At 52.7% G+C, this 12,761-nt stretch overlaps 3 protein-coding genes across 3 annotated transcripts; 2 read left to right on the top strand and 1 right to left on the bottom strand.

Annotated features, from left to right (window-relative positions):
- Positions 1-90: 90 nt before the first annotated feature.
- On the bottom strand, positions 91-3,322 carry pgt1_0 (Glutathione transporter 1; the record flags this gene model as incomplete). The annotated part of the gene is made up of 2 exons (XM_014692845.1): positions 91-994; positions 1,071-3,322. The coding sequence occupies 2 exons, from the start codon at positions 3,320-3,322 to the stop codon at positions 91-93; spliced, it is 3,156 nt and encodes a 1,051-aa protein (XP_014548331.1).
- A 1,619-nt stretch (positions 3,323-4,941) lies between these two features.
- On the top strand, positions 4,942-5,735 carry G6M90_00g022240 (uncharacterized protein; the record flags this gene model as incomplete). The annotated part of the gene is made up of 2 exons (XM_014692844.1): positions 4,942-5,035; positions 5,092-5,735. 2 exons carry the CDS (start codon positions 4,942-4,944, stop codon positions 5,733-5,735), a joined length of 738 nt encoding a protein of 245 aa, XP_014548330.1.
- Positions 5,736-6,693: 958 nt separating this feature from the next.
- On the top strand, positions 6,694-9,987 carry G6M90_00g022250 (uncharacterized protein; the record flags this gene model as incomplete). The annotated part of the gene is made up of 6 exons (XM_066129890.1): positions 6,694-6,822; positions 6,890-6,979; positions 7,046-7,327; positions 7,442-7,532; positions 7,604-8,887; positions 8,948-9,987. 6 exons carry the CDS (start codon positions 6,694-6,696, stop codon positions 9,985-9,987), a joined length of 2,916 nt encoding a protein of 971 aa, XP_065985680.1.
- Positions 9,988-12,761: the final 2,774 nt, after the last annotated feature.

Consider the following 12,761-nt stretch of genomic DNA (forward strand, 5'->3'; position numbering starts at 1 on the left):
CCAAAATGCCATCCCAAAAAAACGATATATATGCATATATACACACATGGTTAGTGAAATCGTGAGTCAATGCCAGGTGACGGGACATCATCACCACGCATCTGGACCAAAAGTCTCGCCCTCCGGAACCGTTCTATAGCTACACGCTTGCCAATCGCAGCCTTGCTTGTACACTTCTGTACCCCACCACTTGAAGTCCTTCATCCACCCGGGGTACAAGAAGCCGAAGAAGACGACGACAATGCCAAAGGCCAGACCCGAGTCGAGAGCGGCGCTGAGGGTCATGGTGTACTTGCCCCACCAGGCGTTTGCTCGCCGTTTGATCAGGTAGTTGAAGACGTAGCAGACGACGGCCCAGACGGAGAAGTTGAGGCCCGTAGCGGGGGGGATCCACGACATTGCGCCGAAAATGACGGGCAGGTTGACCTTGCGGATGATGCTGCCGCGCTTGTTGCGCGCGTACAGCCACAGCGGGATGGGGAGGAGGGCGCCGAGCGGGAAACACCAGACCAGGGCGCGGTAGGTGGCTCCGGGGCCGAAGAACTCGCCTGGTCCGACGACGCCCCAGAGGATAGAGCCGTTGAAGTGGACGCGCGCAATGGGGCATGTGAAGCCGTTGAGGGCGTCGGCGGTGCAGATGCCCTTGACGTTGGCGAACATCCAGTTCAACACGCCGATTTGCGTGACGGACGAGACGAGGGTGGCGACGACTTGGACGAGGAACATGAGTCGGGGCGGGATTTTCATGTAGTGCCCGAGCTTGAGGTCGGACGCAAACTTGATGCCCTGCGCGGAGGAAATATAGCCGTAGGTGACAAAGACCATGTTTGCAATGGGGCGGCCAGGGAACACGACGCCGCAGATGAGTTGGCAGATGAGGTAGATGCTGCTGTGTTGGTTGGTGACGGCCATGATGATGCCGTTGGGGATGAAGAATATGGCGCCGATGGCGAGGGACAGTAGAAGGCCGTACCAGGGAAGATGGACGGGGTAGCTGCTATGGTTAGAAACAACGTGGTTTTTTATTTTTTTGGTTGCGTGTGCCTGGGAGATTTGGACGGGGCACCTACAATTCGACAATAAACATGCCAATGGCTGTCATGGAGACAAAAGTGAGCAAGTACCAGCTCAACGGGGCGTCCTTGTACCGACTCATCAGACGGCAGTGGATGTCTTCGCGGCTGATGAGGTTGTCGACGTTGGATGTCGAGGCCGAAAATCGGCTGTAGTTCTCGCTGCCCAAGCTCCCCGTTGACGACGAGATTGGGTGTGACTGTGATTCTGGTACGGGTCGATACGTAGGTTTGCCATTCTGGCGCGCTTCCTCGATGGATCTCTTCCATGTCCGCCATATGTCCTTGCCGTGCCAGCAAAAGGTATGGGTGAGAAGAGCGGCGAGGCCGGCGAACTGCATGCCATAGCTGAGCATGTACGTCACTGGAAGGAACACCCTGCTGTACTGTTTATAGGCGTCCCTATCGAAGAGGAACTCAGAGGTCAAGATTTTGGAGACGTCGTAGATTTTACCCCTGTTATCAAAGACACCAGTTGATAGGATTGGCAGGTATGATGTGTAGAGGACATTGGCGTAGTAGAAGACGGGCGCAATGATCCACATGACAATGGCGAGACCGCCGATGACATTCATAGCAGCCCAGAACGGGACCAGAAGAGGGGAGCCAACATATGTGATTTGCGCCCAGTCAAATGTCAGAGGGAAGAGCCCCAGACCAGAGGCCACGCCAAAGAGATTGGCAACGACGACGTTCTTGGGCGCAAACCAGGTGACGACGCTGAAATAACTGAGCGCCGGCATCAACAGCCCCGGCAAGAAGTAGAATGCAAAGGCGCCGCTCCACACAATGTAAAAGAACTTCCATCTGCTGATTGTCCAGCCGTTGGCAGGTTTATTGTCCTGTTTGTGTAGCGTGGAAAACATGGCGGCGGACATGAGAGTACCTGGCCAAATCATGCCACTCGGGCGAACCAGAAATCTCCTAGCCATGCCAGCAAAGCCGTAACCGAGGATTTGTGTCGATATCGTCAAGAGCAGCTGGTACCCAATCGAAGCCGGCTGGTTGTAGAACTTGGTCTGCTCGACAATGACATCCGTCGCGAATGCAAAACCAAAAGCGACATTGCTACTGACATATACGCACGTATGCTCCTTTTCGTTCCACCTCCCCTGTGCCAGCCATTGGCGCCACGAAGTTGCATGCTTTTGGTGAGTCTGGCCTGCTCCCTCGCTCACGGCCTGGGTGCGGACTCCATCGACAAATACGTAGTCGGGGTCGTCGGGTCGTTTGAGAATCATGTCCCACAGGTGTCCGAGAGGGTGAACAAGCAGCAGAGCTATGACTGGGGTAATAGCAACGCTTGGGTACCGTAATGAGAAGAACAGATTTGTCGAGGAGCCAAGAATGGAGAAGATGACCGACAAGCACCACATACGAGGCGTGTTTATTGAGAGGGTCGTATTATCAGTCGGAGGCACGGAAGCTCGAACAAGTTCGTGTGGTGAGTTGTCCTCGGGTTCAATGGTCGATGCCGTCGACGAGGCGTCCTCGAGCAGAAGCCCGTCCTCGGAGCCGATGTCTTGGCCATCTTTGTCGTGGTCCAAAATCTCGCTGGGAAAGGCGGATTCTGCTATTCCGAACCGGCCCTCGAGCCCGGACATTAGGGCGGCTCCGTCGAGGTCCTCGGATCGCCATGAGGTCATGGACCGGCGCGAGCTTAGACTCAACTGGCTCCGGTTCTGAGAACCAAACCGACGAAGTCGGTGGTTATTATGGTCATCTTCGGAATCGCTGCTCACGGGAGAGTCGTCGTGGCTAAGGGTGACGGAGCCGTATGGAGAGGAGGTAGATCGAGAACCATCCATGGCACGAAGCATTGGCGTCTTCTTGGAGGCCATGTCGGCTTCGTCGAGCGGGTGGTCAAGGCAGCCAGGAGTCGGCTCTGCTATTGCCTCGCTGAGGCTCGGAGATGCAGGATCATGGCCAGGTATAGAAGGCGAGGATGACGATGAGCGTGACGCGGGGCGCACAACCGATGTTGACTCCCTTGGGCCAGTGTAGGACAAACTCTCCGCCTCACTCGGCTGGGGCGGGAAAGATGACGATGAGGCAGTGGATCGAGGTGCTAGGGTCTGAAGAGGCACGCCCTGCGCGTGCAATTGGGACTCATGTACCCTAGCCGCAACGTCCAGAGAGGAGGACGGACGGGACTTGAAGACGGAGGGAATGGTGGTGCTGGTGGTGCTGGCGGTGCTGGTGGTGGCGGACTCGGTCAAGCTGGACGCGGACGTGGTGCGACGGCCCATGGCGGGGCAGACAATGGCGGGCCGAGAGGATTTGGCTGAGGAACGACGCAGCAGCACAGCGCCGACCCTTGCATACGCATACAGAAACGATGATGGAAAACTAGAAGCACTAGAGGCTGATTAGGGATGTTGAGGGATGCGTGGATGGCGTGGCATGGAGCTGCCCTTGGGTCGGGACAACATGTACGGTCCTCGGGGGGGTGGTCGCAGCACCAATGGGAGCATGAAGGACCGGTACGAAGAATAACGAGCGGCCCCTTTGCGCGCCAAGGAGTACCATGCAAGAAGGCAGTTGAATCGGAGCCAGAGTTTATTTACCAATTCTTGATGACCAAACCCGTGAGGCGGCACGACACCACAGCCGAGGACAGCCCGGAGTCTGACTTGGCCCTTGCGTAGTACCGGGAAAGGTCAGGGCGTCCCGGTCGCCGGTCGCCGGTCGCTGGCCTTGAGATCGATCTCGTTGACATGCGTTGGCATCTGCATGCAGCATAACGAACTGGTGATGGACTCTTGACGGTGTGGACTCGCTGCCTACCTTCCCCATGCTCCATTCTCTATGGAGTCCAGAGTAGTCGAGTCCATTGTCCATTGTCCATTGTTTATTTACTCTCTACCGACTACTAGTAACCAACTAGTATGTATAGTTAGTTACATGCCGGCCCAATTTACCAGGTTCGGGGGTTTCGCAAAGTGATGAAAGACTAAAAAAGGTCAGACCCATCATGGGCCAAGCCGCTACACATCAACGCCAACACGATCAGCTATGCTTCCCACCGCTTTTGTGACGCTCATGGTTGCCGAAAGGGGTGTATCTTTTCGAGGCGGCATGACTCGGAAAGAAAAATAGCCTTAAATCGTGAGCACTTGTCATGCAAACTAGGAGACGCGTGATGCGGTTCGTGGCGGAATGCATGTGAGGGGCAAGCGACGTGCGTGGCAGGGAGTCTACTGGTACTTTAGGATAGTTGGTTATCTAGGTCTAGGGAGTGCATTAGCCTCGAGGCCAACATTAATCAAACAAAAGACTCCGGACGAGCAGCCACGACCTCTGGCAATAATAATAGTAGTACATGACGGTAATGATGATCATCAATGCTAATCGTAATAGTAGTATGTACTTACTCCCTGATGTAATACTAGCCCCAAGGACTCCGTACCGCTTCGGATTGTACAAGGCACAACATTGAGCCCAATCATCCGCTAGACATGTACTCCGCACTGTACAAGAAATTGTCAGCCGCCGGATTACTCAGTTGAGTACATTGCGGGGCCGCTCAGCCCTGGTGTCTGTCATGTACCAAATGGCACATGGTTCAGTACTATCACTGTATCACGTCCACGACCCAGGCAGGCAGGGTGCTAGGAGGGAGTAGATTGCAGTCAATTCATTCCACAGGACACCGTTTGGCGCGGCGCGGCTGACACCCGATGCAGCGGCGCTTTTCCAGCCAATGCCGAGCCATGGCCGCCTACCAAACATTTGCTCCAAGTAGCTCATGCACAACAAAGGCCTCGCCGACCTTCGGAGTGACGACACCGAGACTGCAAACACCAGCAGCCTCGAGCATCCCTTGCTCCGGCTCGTATATCTCGCCGTGTGCCATACACAGTTCAAAATGGCTTCATCTCTTTCTGCGGCCAAGCAGCAGCTGCGAAGTCTAGTGAAACAAAGACTCGCCGCCGTGCCCGCCGACTCCATAGTCACTCAGAGTAAGACAGTGTCACTCTCACAATACTCTCCAACACACCGTGCTCACACCAGCCAGGCCGCAAGATATGCGAATCATTAAAAGAGTTTCGGCCATACGTCGAGGCCAAGAGCATTAGCATATATCTTTCCATGCCCTCAGGCGAAGTTCAAACTGATGCAATTGTACGGCACGCCCTCGACTCAGGAAAGCAAGTCTTTATCCCCTACCTTCACAAATCACCGCTGGACACCCCAGGCACGCCAGCGCGCGTCATGGACATGGTCCTTCTAAAGAATATGCAAGACTATGAGAACTTGCAACCTGATCGCTGGGGCATTCCCAGTGTAGATCCGGCCACGGTTCACGAGCGCCAGCGCATTCTGGGCGGGCTGGATGCGCACAGGTCAGACCGAGCTGGCTTGGACTTGATGTTGCTACCGGGTGTGGCATTCGACTTTGATGAGTCTGGTGCGATTCGGAGGCTCGGCCACGGAAAGGGTTTCTACGATTTCTTCATGAATAGATACTTGGCGAAAGCAGCATCCCCTGCTAATGAGGCAAAACCCATCTTGTTTTACGGATTAGCACTCACCGAGCAATTGCTCTCGGCTTCATCCGAGGAACAGATTCCTATGGGTCAGTATGATAGACCCCTGCATGGCCTTGTGTTAGGAAATGGGCAGATAAAGGAGTCGTCTAGGAGCATAACAGCGAAATGAGGCAACTCGTTTTTCTAGACTCAGGATACGTTAAAAAATGCACTAAAAATCTTCGTGATAATGACAGAAGCGCATGTGCCTAGGAAGTACTGCAAAAAGTAGTATTTACCGCATGAGACGCAAGAAAGCGTCACACTACATCCCGCTGCTCTTGGAAAGTCCAAGGCTCCGGGCTTTTAAGCTTGCAATTTGTCCTAATACGACATGCACATGTGAAGCATAATTCATGGCCTTCTTTGGCTGACAGGTGCCCCAGTTGTGAATTGCTCGGCGGGCTCACTCTTTTTGCTAGGTGCGCTTACCCCTCTTAGTAGGTAAGTGTTTAGTATATTTAAACTCTTCTTATATATTCCTAAGAAATAATATATAATAAAATATATTTACTTATAATAAAATATATAATAATATATTATAATATAGCCTAATATCTAGGTACCTGGAGGTGCGTGAGCGCACCTAGCAAAAAGAGTGAGCCCGCCGAGCAATTCATCCCCAGTTGCTCCGGCTACTTCAGCTGCAAGGTGACGATCGTTGTATTGCCAAGTTGGGAGTAGCGCACCATATCTCGCCGCTGCGGAGCGGAAAAACCAGGTAGCGACCAACCACCCTAAGCCCGCTACCTCATCGCCCCGCCATGGCCCGTCATACCAATGTCAAAGAACCACGCTGTGTGGCTTCATGCTTCTCTTTTTTGCGTCCCCTAACCATCATTCCACCTTACTACCTTCCTTGCACTCGGAACCAACTGACGGTGTTCCACGTCTCTCATTACTGTCATCTCTTCCTCCGTATATTGTCCCTACTCTAATTCTGCTGCGACTGCCTTGGAGCAGCTTTTCAACACCGCTGGACGCGTGAGGCCTTATGAAGACGAGCTCTCCCCGCCCGTTTTGAAATCTGGTTGCGACTCTTTCGGCCACCACGGCTCTCTCTCTCGCATCCCCTTAAGTTGCCCACCATGGCTTCGAATGGTACACAAGAGACGTTCTCGCCGTCTGACGTACTAGCTGCCGTTAGGACGATGAGGACTGGGGAGAAGGAGACGAAGACAAAGGCCCATGAGTATCTGGAGAGATTCCAGAAGTCGGTATGTTTTGATGCATTGAATACACATGAGCATATTGCTTCACATCATGCTAACCAAGGACGTATAGAAAGATTCATGGGGCACCATAATGGGAATCCTCCAATCCACCGCAGAGCCCGAGGCCACCCTGTTTGCCGCTATAACACTTCGTGGAAAGGTTGCTATTCTGCCTCCCAAGCTCAAGTCCCAAACACTCTCGGCGTGAAGTTGCTGACATGACTAGATCACATATGATCTAACTACCCAGGTGCCACCGAGCGAACTCCCGGCTCTCAGAGGTCAAATTCTGCTTCTGCTAAAGCACTTTGCTGCCGGTCCGAAGCCCATCCGCGTGCAGCTCTGCGTTTGTCTGGCTATTCTTGCAATACAAATGAAGGACTGGAACGACGTCCTCCCGTCTGTGGTCCAGTCCCTCGGCGACAGCCCTGAGAGCCACGCTTGTATCCTAGACTTCTTGAGAGTTTTGCCTGAAGAAGTGACCGAAGGTCGAAAAATTACCCTGTCTGTACGTGGATCGCAAATCCGTCGACTTGGAACCAAGTCTCTTTCGACGACAAACCTACTATCCGATCGGCATCAACACACCATAGGGATCATTGTCTAATTTGTTGGAAAATAGGAAGAAGAACTTGCAGCACGGACACAGGTCTTATTGGGAGACAACATAGATCAGGTGGTACAGCTTCTAATAAGCTACTCACAATCATCACGTATGCTTCCAACAACTTGACTGTAACTGAAATTCTTCAAATTTATGCTAACTATTTGGTTGCAAATCTAGCGGCTGCACCGCGCAACCCCCAGCTCATAGAGTGCATTACGTCCTGGTTGAGAGAGGTTCCCGTTATGAACATTATCAACTCACCACTTCTGGATCACATCTTTGCTGGTGTTTCGAGTGACGAAAGTGGTGCGGAAGCCGCCGAGTGTCTTTGCACCATGCTCCGGGAAACCAGGGATATCGATGAGAGCCAAGATGCTGTCCATGCATTGTACCCTCGGGTCGTGGCACTGAAGCCACAGATCGAAAAGGCCGCCGAGGCCGACGATACGGACCAGTTGAAGGCATTGACCAAAGTCTTCTCGACAGCTGCGATTAGTTGGGTGGTTGGTATTGCTCGCGAACCGTCTCATTTCAGACCGTTGGTGGAGGCTGTTCTGGAATGCGCTGCTCGAGACAAGGAGCGTGACGTTATTGAGCACACTTTCGATTTCTGGTACGAGCTGAAGCAGTATTTGGTTTTGGAGCGGTACATTCAAGGCAGACTAGAGCTCGTCGATATTTTCTCGAAGCTCGTTGACATCCTGCTCCGCCATTTAGAATATCCCCGGCCCGAGTCTGGAAACGAGAGCGATCTCTTCGATGGTGACCGTGAGCAGGAAGAAAAGTTCCGAGAGTTCCGTCACCGAATGGGTGACACCTTGAAGGACTCTTGCGATGTCATGGGGGTAACTGAGTGTCTTACCAAGGTTCTTCACGCTATTAAGCTATGGACACAAAAGTATGCCGGACAAGTCAATGGCTCCGACGTTCCCCATTGGCAAGAGCTTGAAGCCCCTCTTTTCGCAATGAGGGCCCTGGGTCGAATGGTTCACAAGGACGAAAGTATTGTGCTCCCCCAACTCATGCCGCTACTGGTTCAGATTCCTAGTCACGAAAAGCTTCGCTTCGCGACAATCATGGTTCTGGGGCGATACACCGAGTGGACTGCAGCGCACCCTGAATATTTGGAACCGCAGTTCAATTACATTGTGGAATCTTTCCAGACAGAGTCGAGAGAAATACTCAGAGCCGCTGCACTTTCTCTCAAGTTCTTCTGTACTGACTGCAGAAACCTCCTCAGCGGGCAGGTGCTGCAGCTCCAAACATTCTACGACCAAATCCTGGACAAGCTACCTGATCTGAGCAAGGAGGAAATAACTGAGGGTGTTGCCAACGTGGTCGCCGTTCAGCCTGTTGACGAAACGTACAGGTTGTTGAAAACCTATGCCGACCCTCTGGTGCAACGATTAATGGCCAAAGCCAACAACGCTTCCAACGAGGAAGGCAAGCTAGCCTTGGCTGGTAAGTTGAACTACAGAACCGCCTTTTCAGCGTGACGTGACTAACTTTGTACGCTAAAAGATCACCTCCAACTCATCACCATCTTTGTGCAGAATGTTGTTCCGTACGTGGCTCCCGGGGGAGAAAACCCTGCAGTCAAGTATTGGCAGGAGATCTTTCCCATCTTATCGACTGTTTTGGACAATTTCCTCGATTTTAGTCCCATTTGCGAACGCATTTGTCGATGCTGGCGAAATATGGTCACGTCGTATCGAACTGCCATGGCCCCTCTGCTTCCTGAAATGGCCAACAAGCTCGCCAGCAGCTTCAACACATCCAGAGAGGGTTGCTTCCTCTGGGTTACATCCGCAATTTTGAGAGAGTTCTCGGAAGACCGTGAGCATTTGGACCAGGCCACCACCGAAAACATCTACACCTTCTTTGAGGCTCAAACAACCGCTTTCCTTAGAGTGATGGCAGATTTGCAGCCTAAAGACTTGCCAGATGTCATTGATGACTTCTTCCGGCTTCTAATTGATGCCCTTTTGTATTACCCTCAGAAGCTGATTCCGTCGCAGCTGCTGGTGCCAATTTTCCAAGCTTCGGTCTACGCATTAACTTTGGAGCAACGAGATCCGCTTTCGTCGACTCTGCACTTTTTGCGCGACTTGCTATCGTACGGCGGTGACAATCCGGCAAGTAGTGAAGGTCTTCCGGAGGCACAGGCTGCTGAAATCCGTGGAATCATCAAGAATTTGTTGATGGCCCACGGTGCGGACCTTGTCAAACAAACCATGGCTGGGATGATGATTACGTTTCCCGGGGACTGCTTTGCGGATGGAAGCGGCGTTGTACTGGCCTTGTTTGAGATTATGCCAGCACAAACTACTGAGTGGGTTGCGCACACGATTGAGCTTCTTCCTCAGGGAACTGTGTCGGCACCGGAAGCGCAACGATTCGTGACCAAGATCAAGGAGAAGTTGTCCTCTGGGGATGTGAGCGGCCTCAGACATGTGCGCACTCTGCTACAAGACTTCACCACTAATTACCGTCGCCGCAATGTTGCTCCCAGAGACGGCCTGGGCCAACTCGAAGCTGCCAGGTTCCAGTTCTCCGGCTAAGCAAATAATGAATAAAAATTTAAAAATAGGGCGAGCATGATATAACGTGGGGACAGCTGCAGAGACATGTGCGATATAGGGAAAAGATACCAGGCAAAAACTAGGGCGTCCAGAAGCCCTTAATATTTCGAAATTGGAGTGGAAATTGACGGGCGAGGAGTCAAGCGGTTGTTGGACCTAGTCAATACGCCCGTGGGCATGAGCCGTCAGCGGCTGTGGCGCGAAGGCTTCGATGGAATAGAGATATTGGGAGTAGTAGCATGATTTTTGGAAGCATTGTCGGTGAATGGAAGGCAATAATTTTTGGGAGTCATATTGGTGGCAAAAGGCGAGCGTGTGCTATTTTAGAGAATTGTGACGGAGGACTTTGAGAGAGCGTAGATGAAGAGAAGAACAAGTTCACCTGGGCCGGGTACGTTTCTTTGGGTGCGCTTGACCTGTTGCTGGCTCGACTCGGTCGATATGTGTCGGGTGATTATAAATCTCTTTTACGTCCATGTCCGTCTCAGCCTGCGGGCGCCACCGTTTGATACGTCTTTGTTGGTTTGGCCAACGCGCTGCCGAGAGTGTGTGCCTAGACAAGCCCGATTTTGAACTCTGGTGGACTCCAAAGCCAGGAGTTCAGTCAGGACCATGGAGCTGTCGCAGCCACACGCTATGTTTAGCTTGACGGCTCTCTCCACGCGTCTTGTCGGCGGTCAATGCCTCTCGCAAGTCGCGACTGTTGACTGTACAGGCGGCCAATGGGCCTCCCGTCGGTCGTTGGGTAGTCAGCCTACACCGTTGTTCCCGCTGAGAAATTTGGACCCGATGGTCTTTTTTTCTTTTTCTCTCTCTTTGGGTGGTATCTGAAACGCAGCGTGCCTAGTTGTCGGGTTGCTAGATGGTTTCTCTGGATGTCTGTTGTGACCTCTCGAGACTGCACTTCTGGTGGGCTCACGGCATTCACGCCCGGCAACGAATCCGTCCATGATGAGAATTATATACATGAAAGAAGAATGAATGAATGAATAAATGAAAGAAAGAGGGCAGGAGGACATGGCAATACACAGAACACGAACGACAATTCGAATTGGAGCCGGGTGATGAAAAGCAAAGAATGGCAGCGTTTGTCTTGTCCGCGGGCCGCGCACCAAAGGAAGGGGGTTGGAAGATTCACGAGTTCGTCGACAGAGTAGAAGATGACAAAGCCGAGGGAAATGGGATTTTTTACCGTCTAAGCTGAGTGATAGGCGGTGCTGACTATTCACCGGACTGCTTGCTACTACTAGACTGCCTACCGGAGAGGTGAAAGGGAGACAAACATGGACGAGGATTGTTTCCGGGTGAGACACTCGCATGTGAAATACATCAATCATGTGGCGGGCAACAAAAAAGGATTCACATTGCCGATTCACATTGCCGATTCAGCGCCGGGCTATTCAGAGGGCTGGTGGGTGAGAACCAAGCCTGTGACTCTCTCTTGTCAGAGGCGTCATTCGCACCTACTACCCAGTAGCTAGTATCTAGTATCTAGCAGCTATATGAACATGGGGATTTGCTCGCCACAAGTAAACGACGAGGTCTACCCACCCGTCTCGGACGATTCTATGTTTTCAAAGTCTACATTCAATTCGCAGTGTGTGCCAGGGGCGCCCTCTCTCCCGTGAGGCGCTGCCCCCCGATGAAAAGACACCACACGGGGGGCCGTGGCCTCGCGTACAAACATGGCAGCTTTCTTCTCCTGTGACTCGCGTACGCTCGGCATGTATTTTCAGCATTGTATATATAAGTGGATGCCCGAGACAAAGAGCCGGGCTTCAGGGTTGGCCGGCGGTCTGAGCCGCAAGCAATGAGGGCCCCAGGCCGAACTCGCCTCCTGGGACCGCTTCGACGCCGCCGCCGCCGCCACGATTCCAACTCGATGCAAAGGACTATGAGGGCGCTTCAGAGGCTTCAATCACGGCAGCAGCCCCTCCCTCGTTCGGGAATGGGTTCGCAGGCACCAGCCCCCGGCGGGGGGTGGGCGCGGTGGTATCTGCGCCAAGGGGTGGGCAATCGTGGGTTTGGGCGTCAAAGAGGCCGCGTGGTTTGCCGACGCATCCTGACCGACCACGGGTGTCGTCGTGTCTGTTCTCCGCGTGTATAAAGAACGGGTTTGATGGATTCGACGCCAAGAGCGAGGTCGTCCTGGGCTGCGGGATGGAAGGGAATCACGGGCGAGAAAGAACACGGTGAAAGCGAAAAAGGCATTCGGCGGGAGAGCCATGATCTAAGAGGGACGTCTGTGACGGAGGCGAGCTGCTGAAAGGGAGAGGGGCGAAGACAAAAAGTGGTGTTTTGCCATGGACAGAGAGGACCGTAGAGAAGTGAAAGAATGTTTGCAGGTGTGAATAAGAAGCAGGACTATGTAGATTCTCGCTTCGTCTTTTCCATCTCACTCACGGCATTGTCCTGGAGAAAGGATGAAATGCACAAGCCGCTCCTGGCTGGGTTACACCAACAGTCTGTAACAAAAAAAGGATTCATTGTTCCTATAGGCCAAACGCGAAAAAAAAGACCCTATGCGTGCAAGACTGCCGTCTTCTTCGCCTAAACTTCTTTGTCGTGTTCAAGTCTACTGCTGCCCTGTGTTTCCTATTTCGATGTGCGGCTCTTTCATATCACTGCTCGGCTATCTCGTCTGGTTTCTTTCGCGGTTACACAAAAAGACCCTTTTGTTAGCACGGATATAGGCGTTGTTTCACTTCATAGACCATCCTATGTAGACCTTGTTCAAGCTAAACAGCCATCCA

The sequence above is a fragment of the Metarhizium brunneum genome, chromosome 1 (assembly GCF_013426205.1).
Source record: "Metarhizium brunneum chromosome 1, complete sequence".
In the NCBI taxonomy this organism is placed as follows: domain Eukaryota; kingdom Fungi; phylum Ascomycota; class Sordariomycetes; order Hypocreales; family Clavicipitaceae; genus Metarhizium; species Metarhizium brunneum.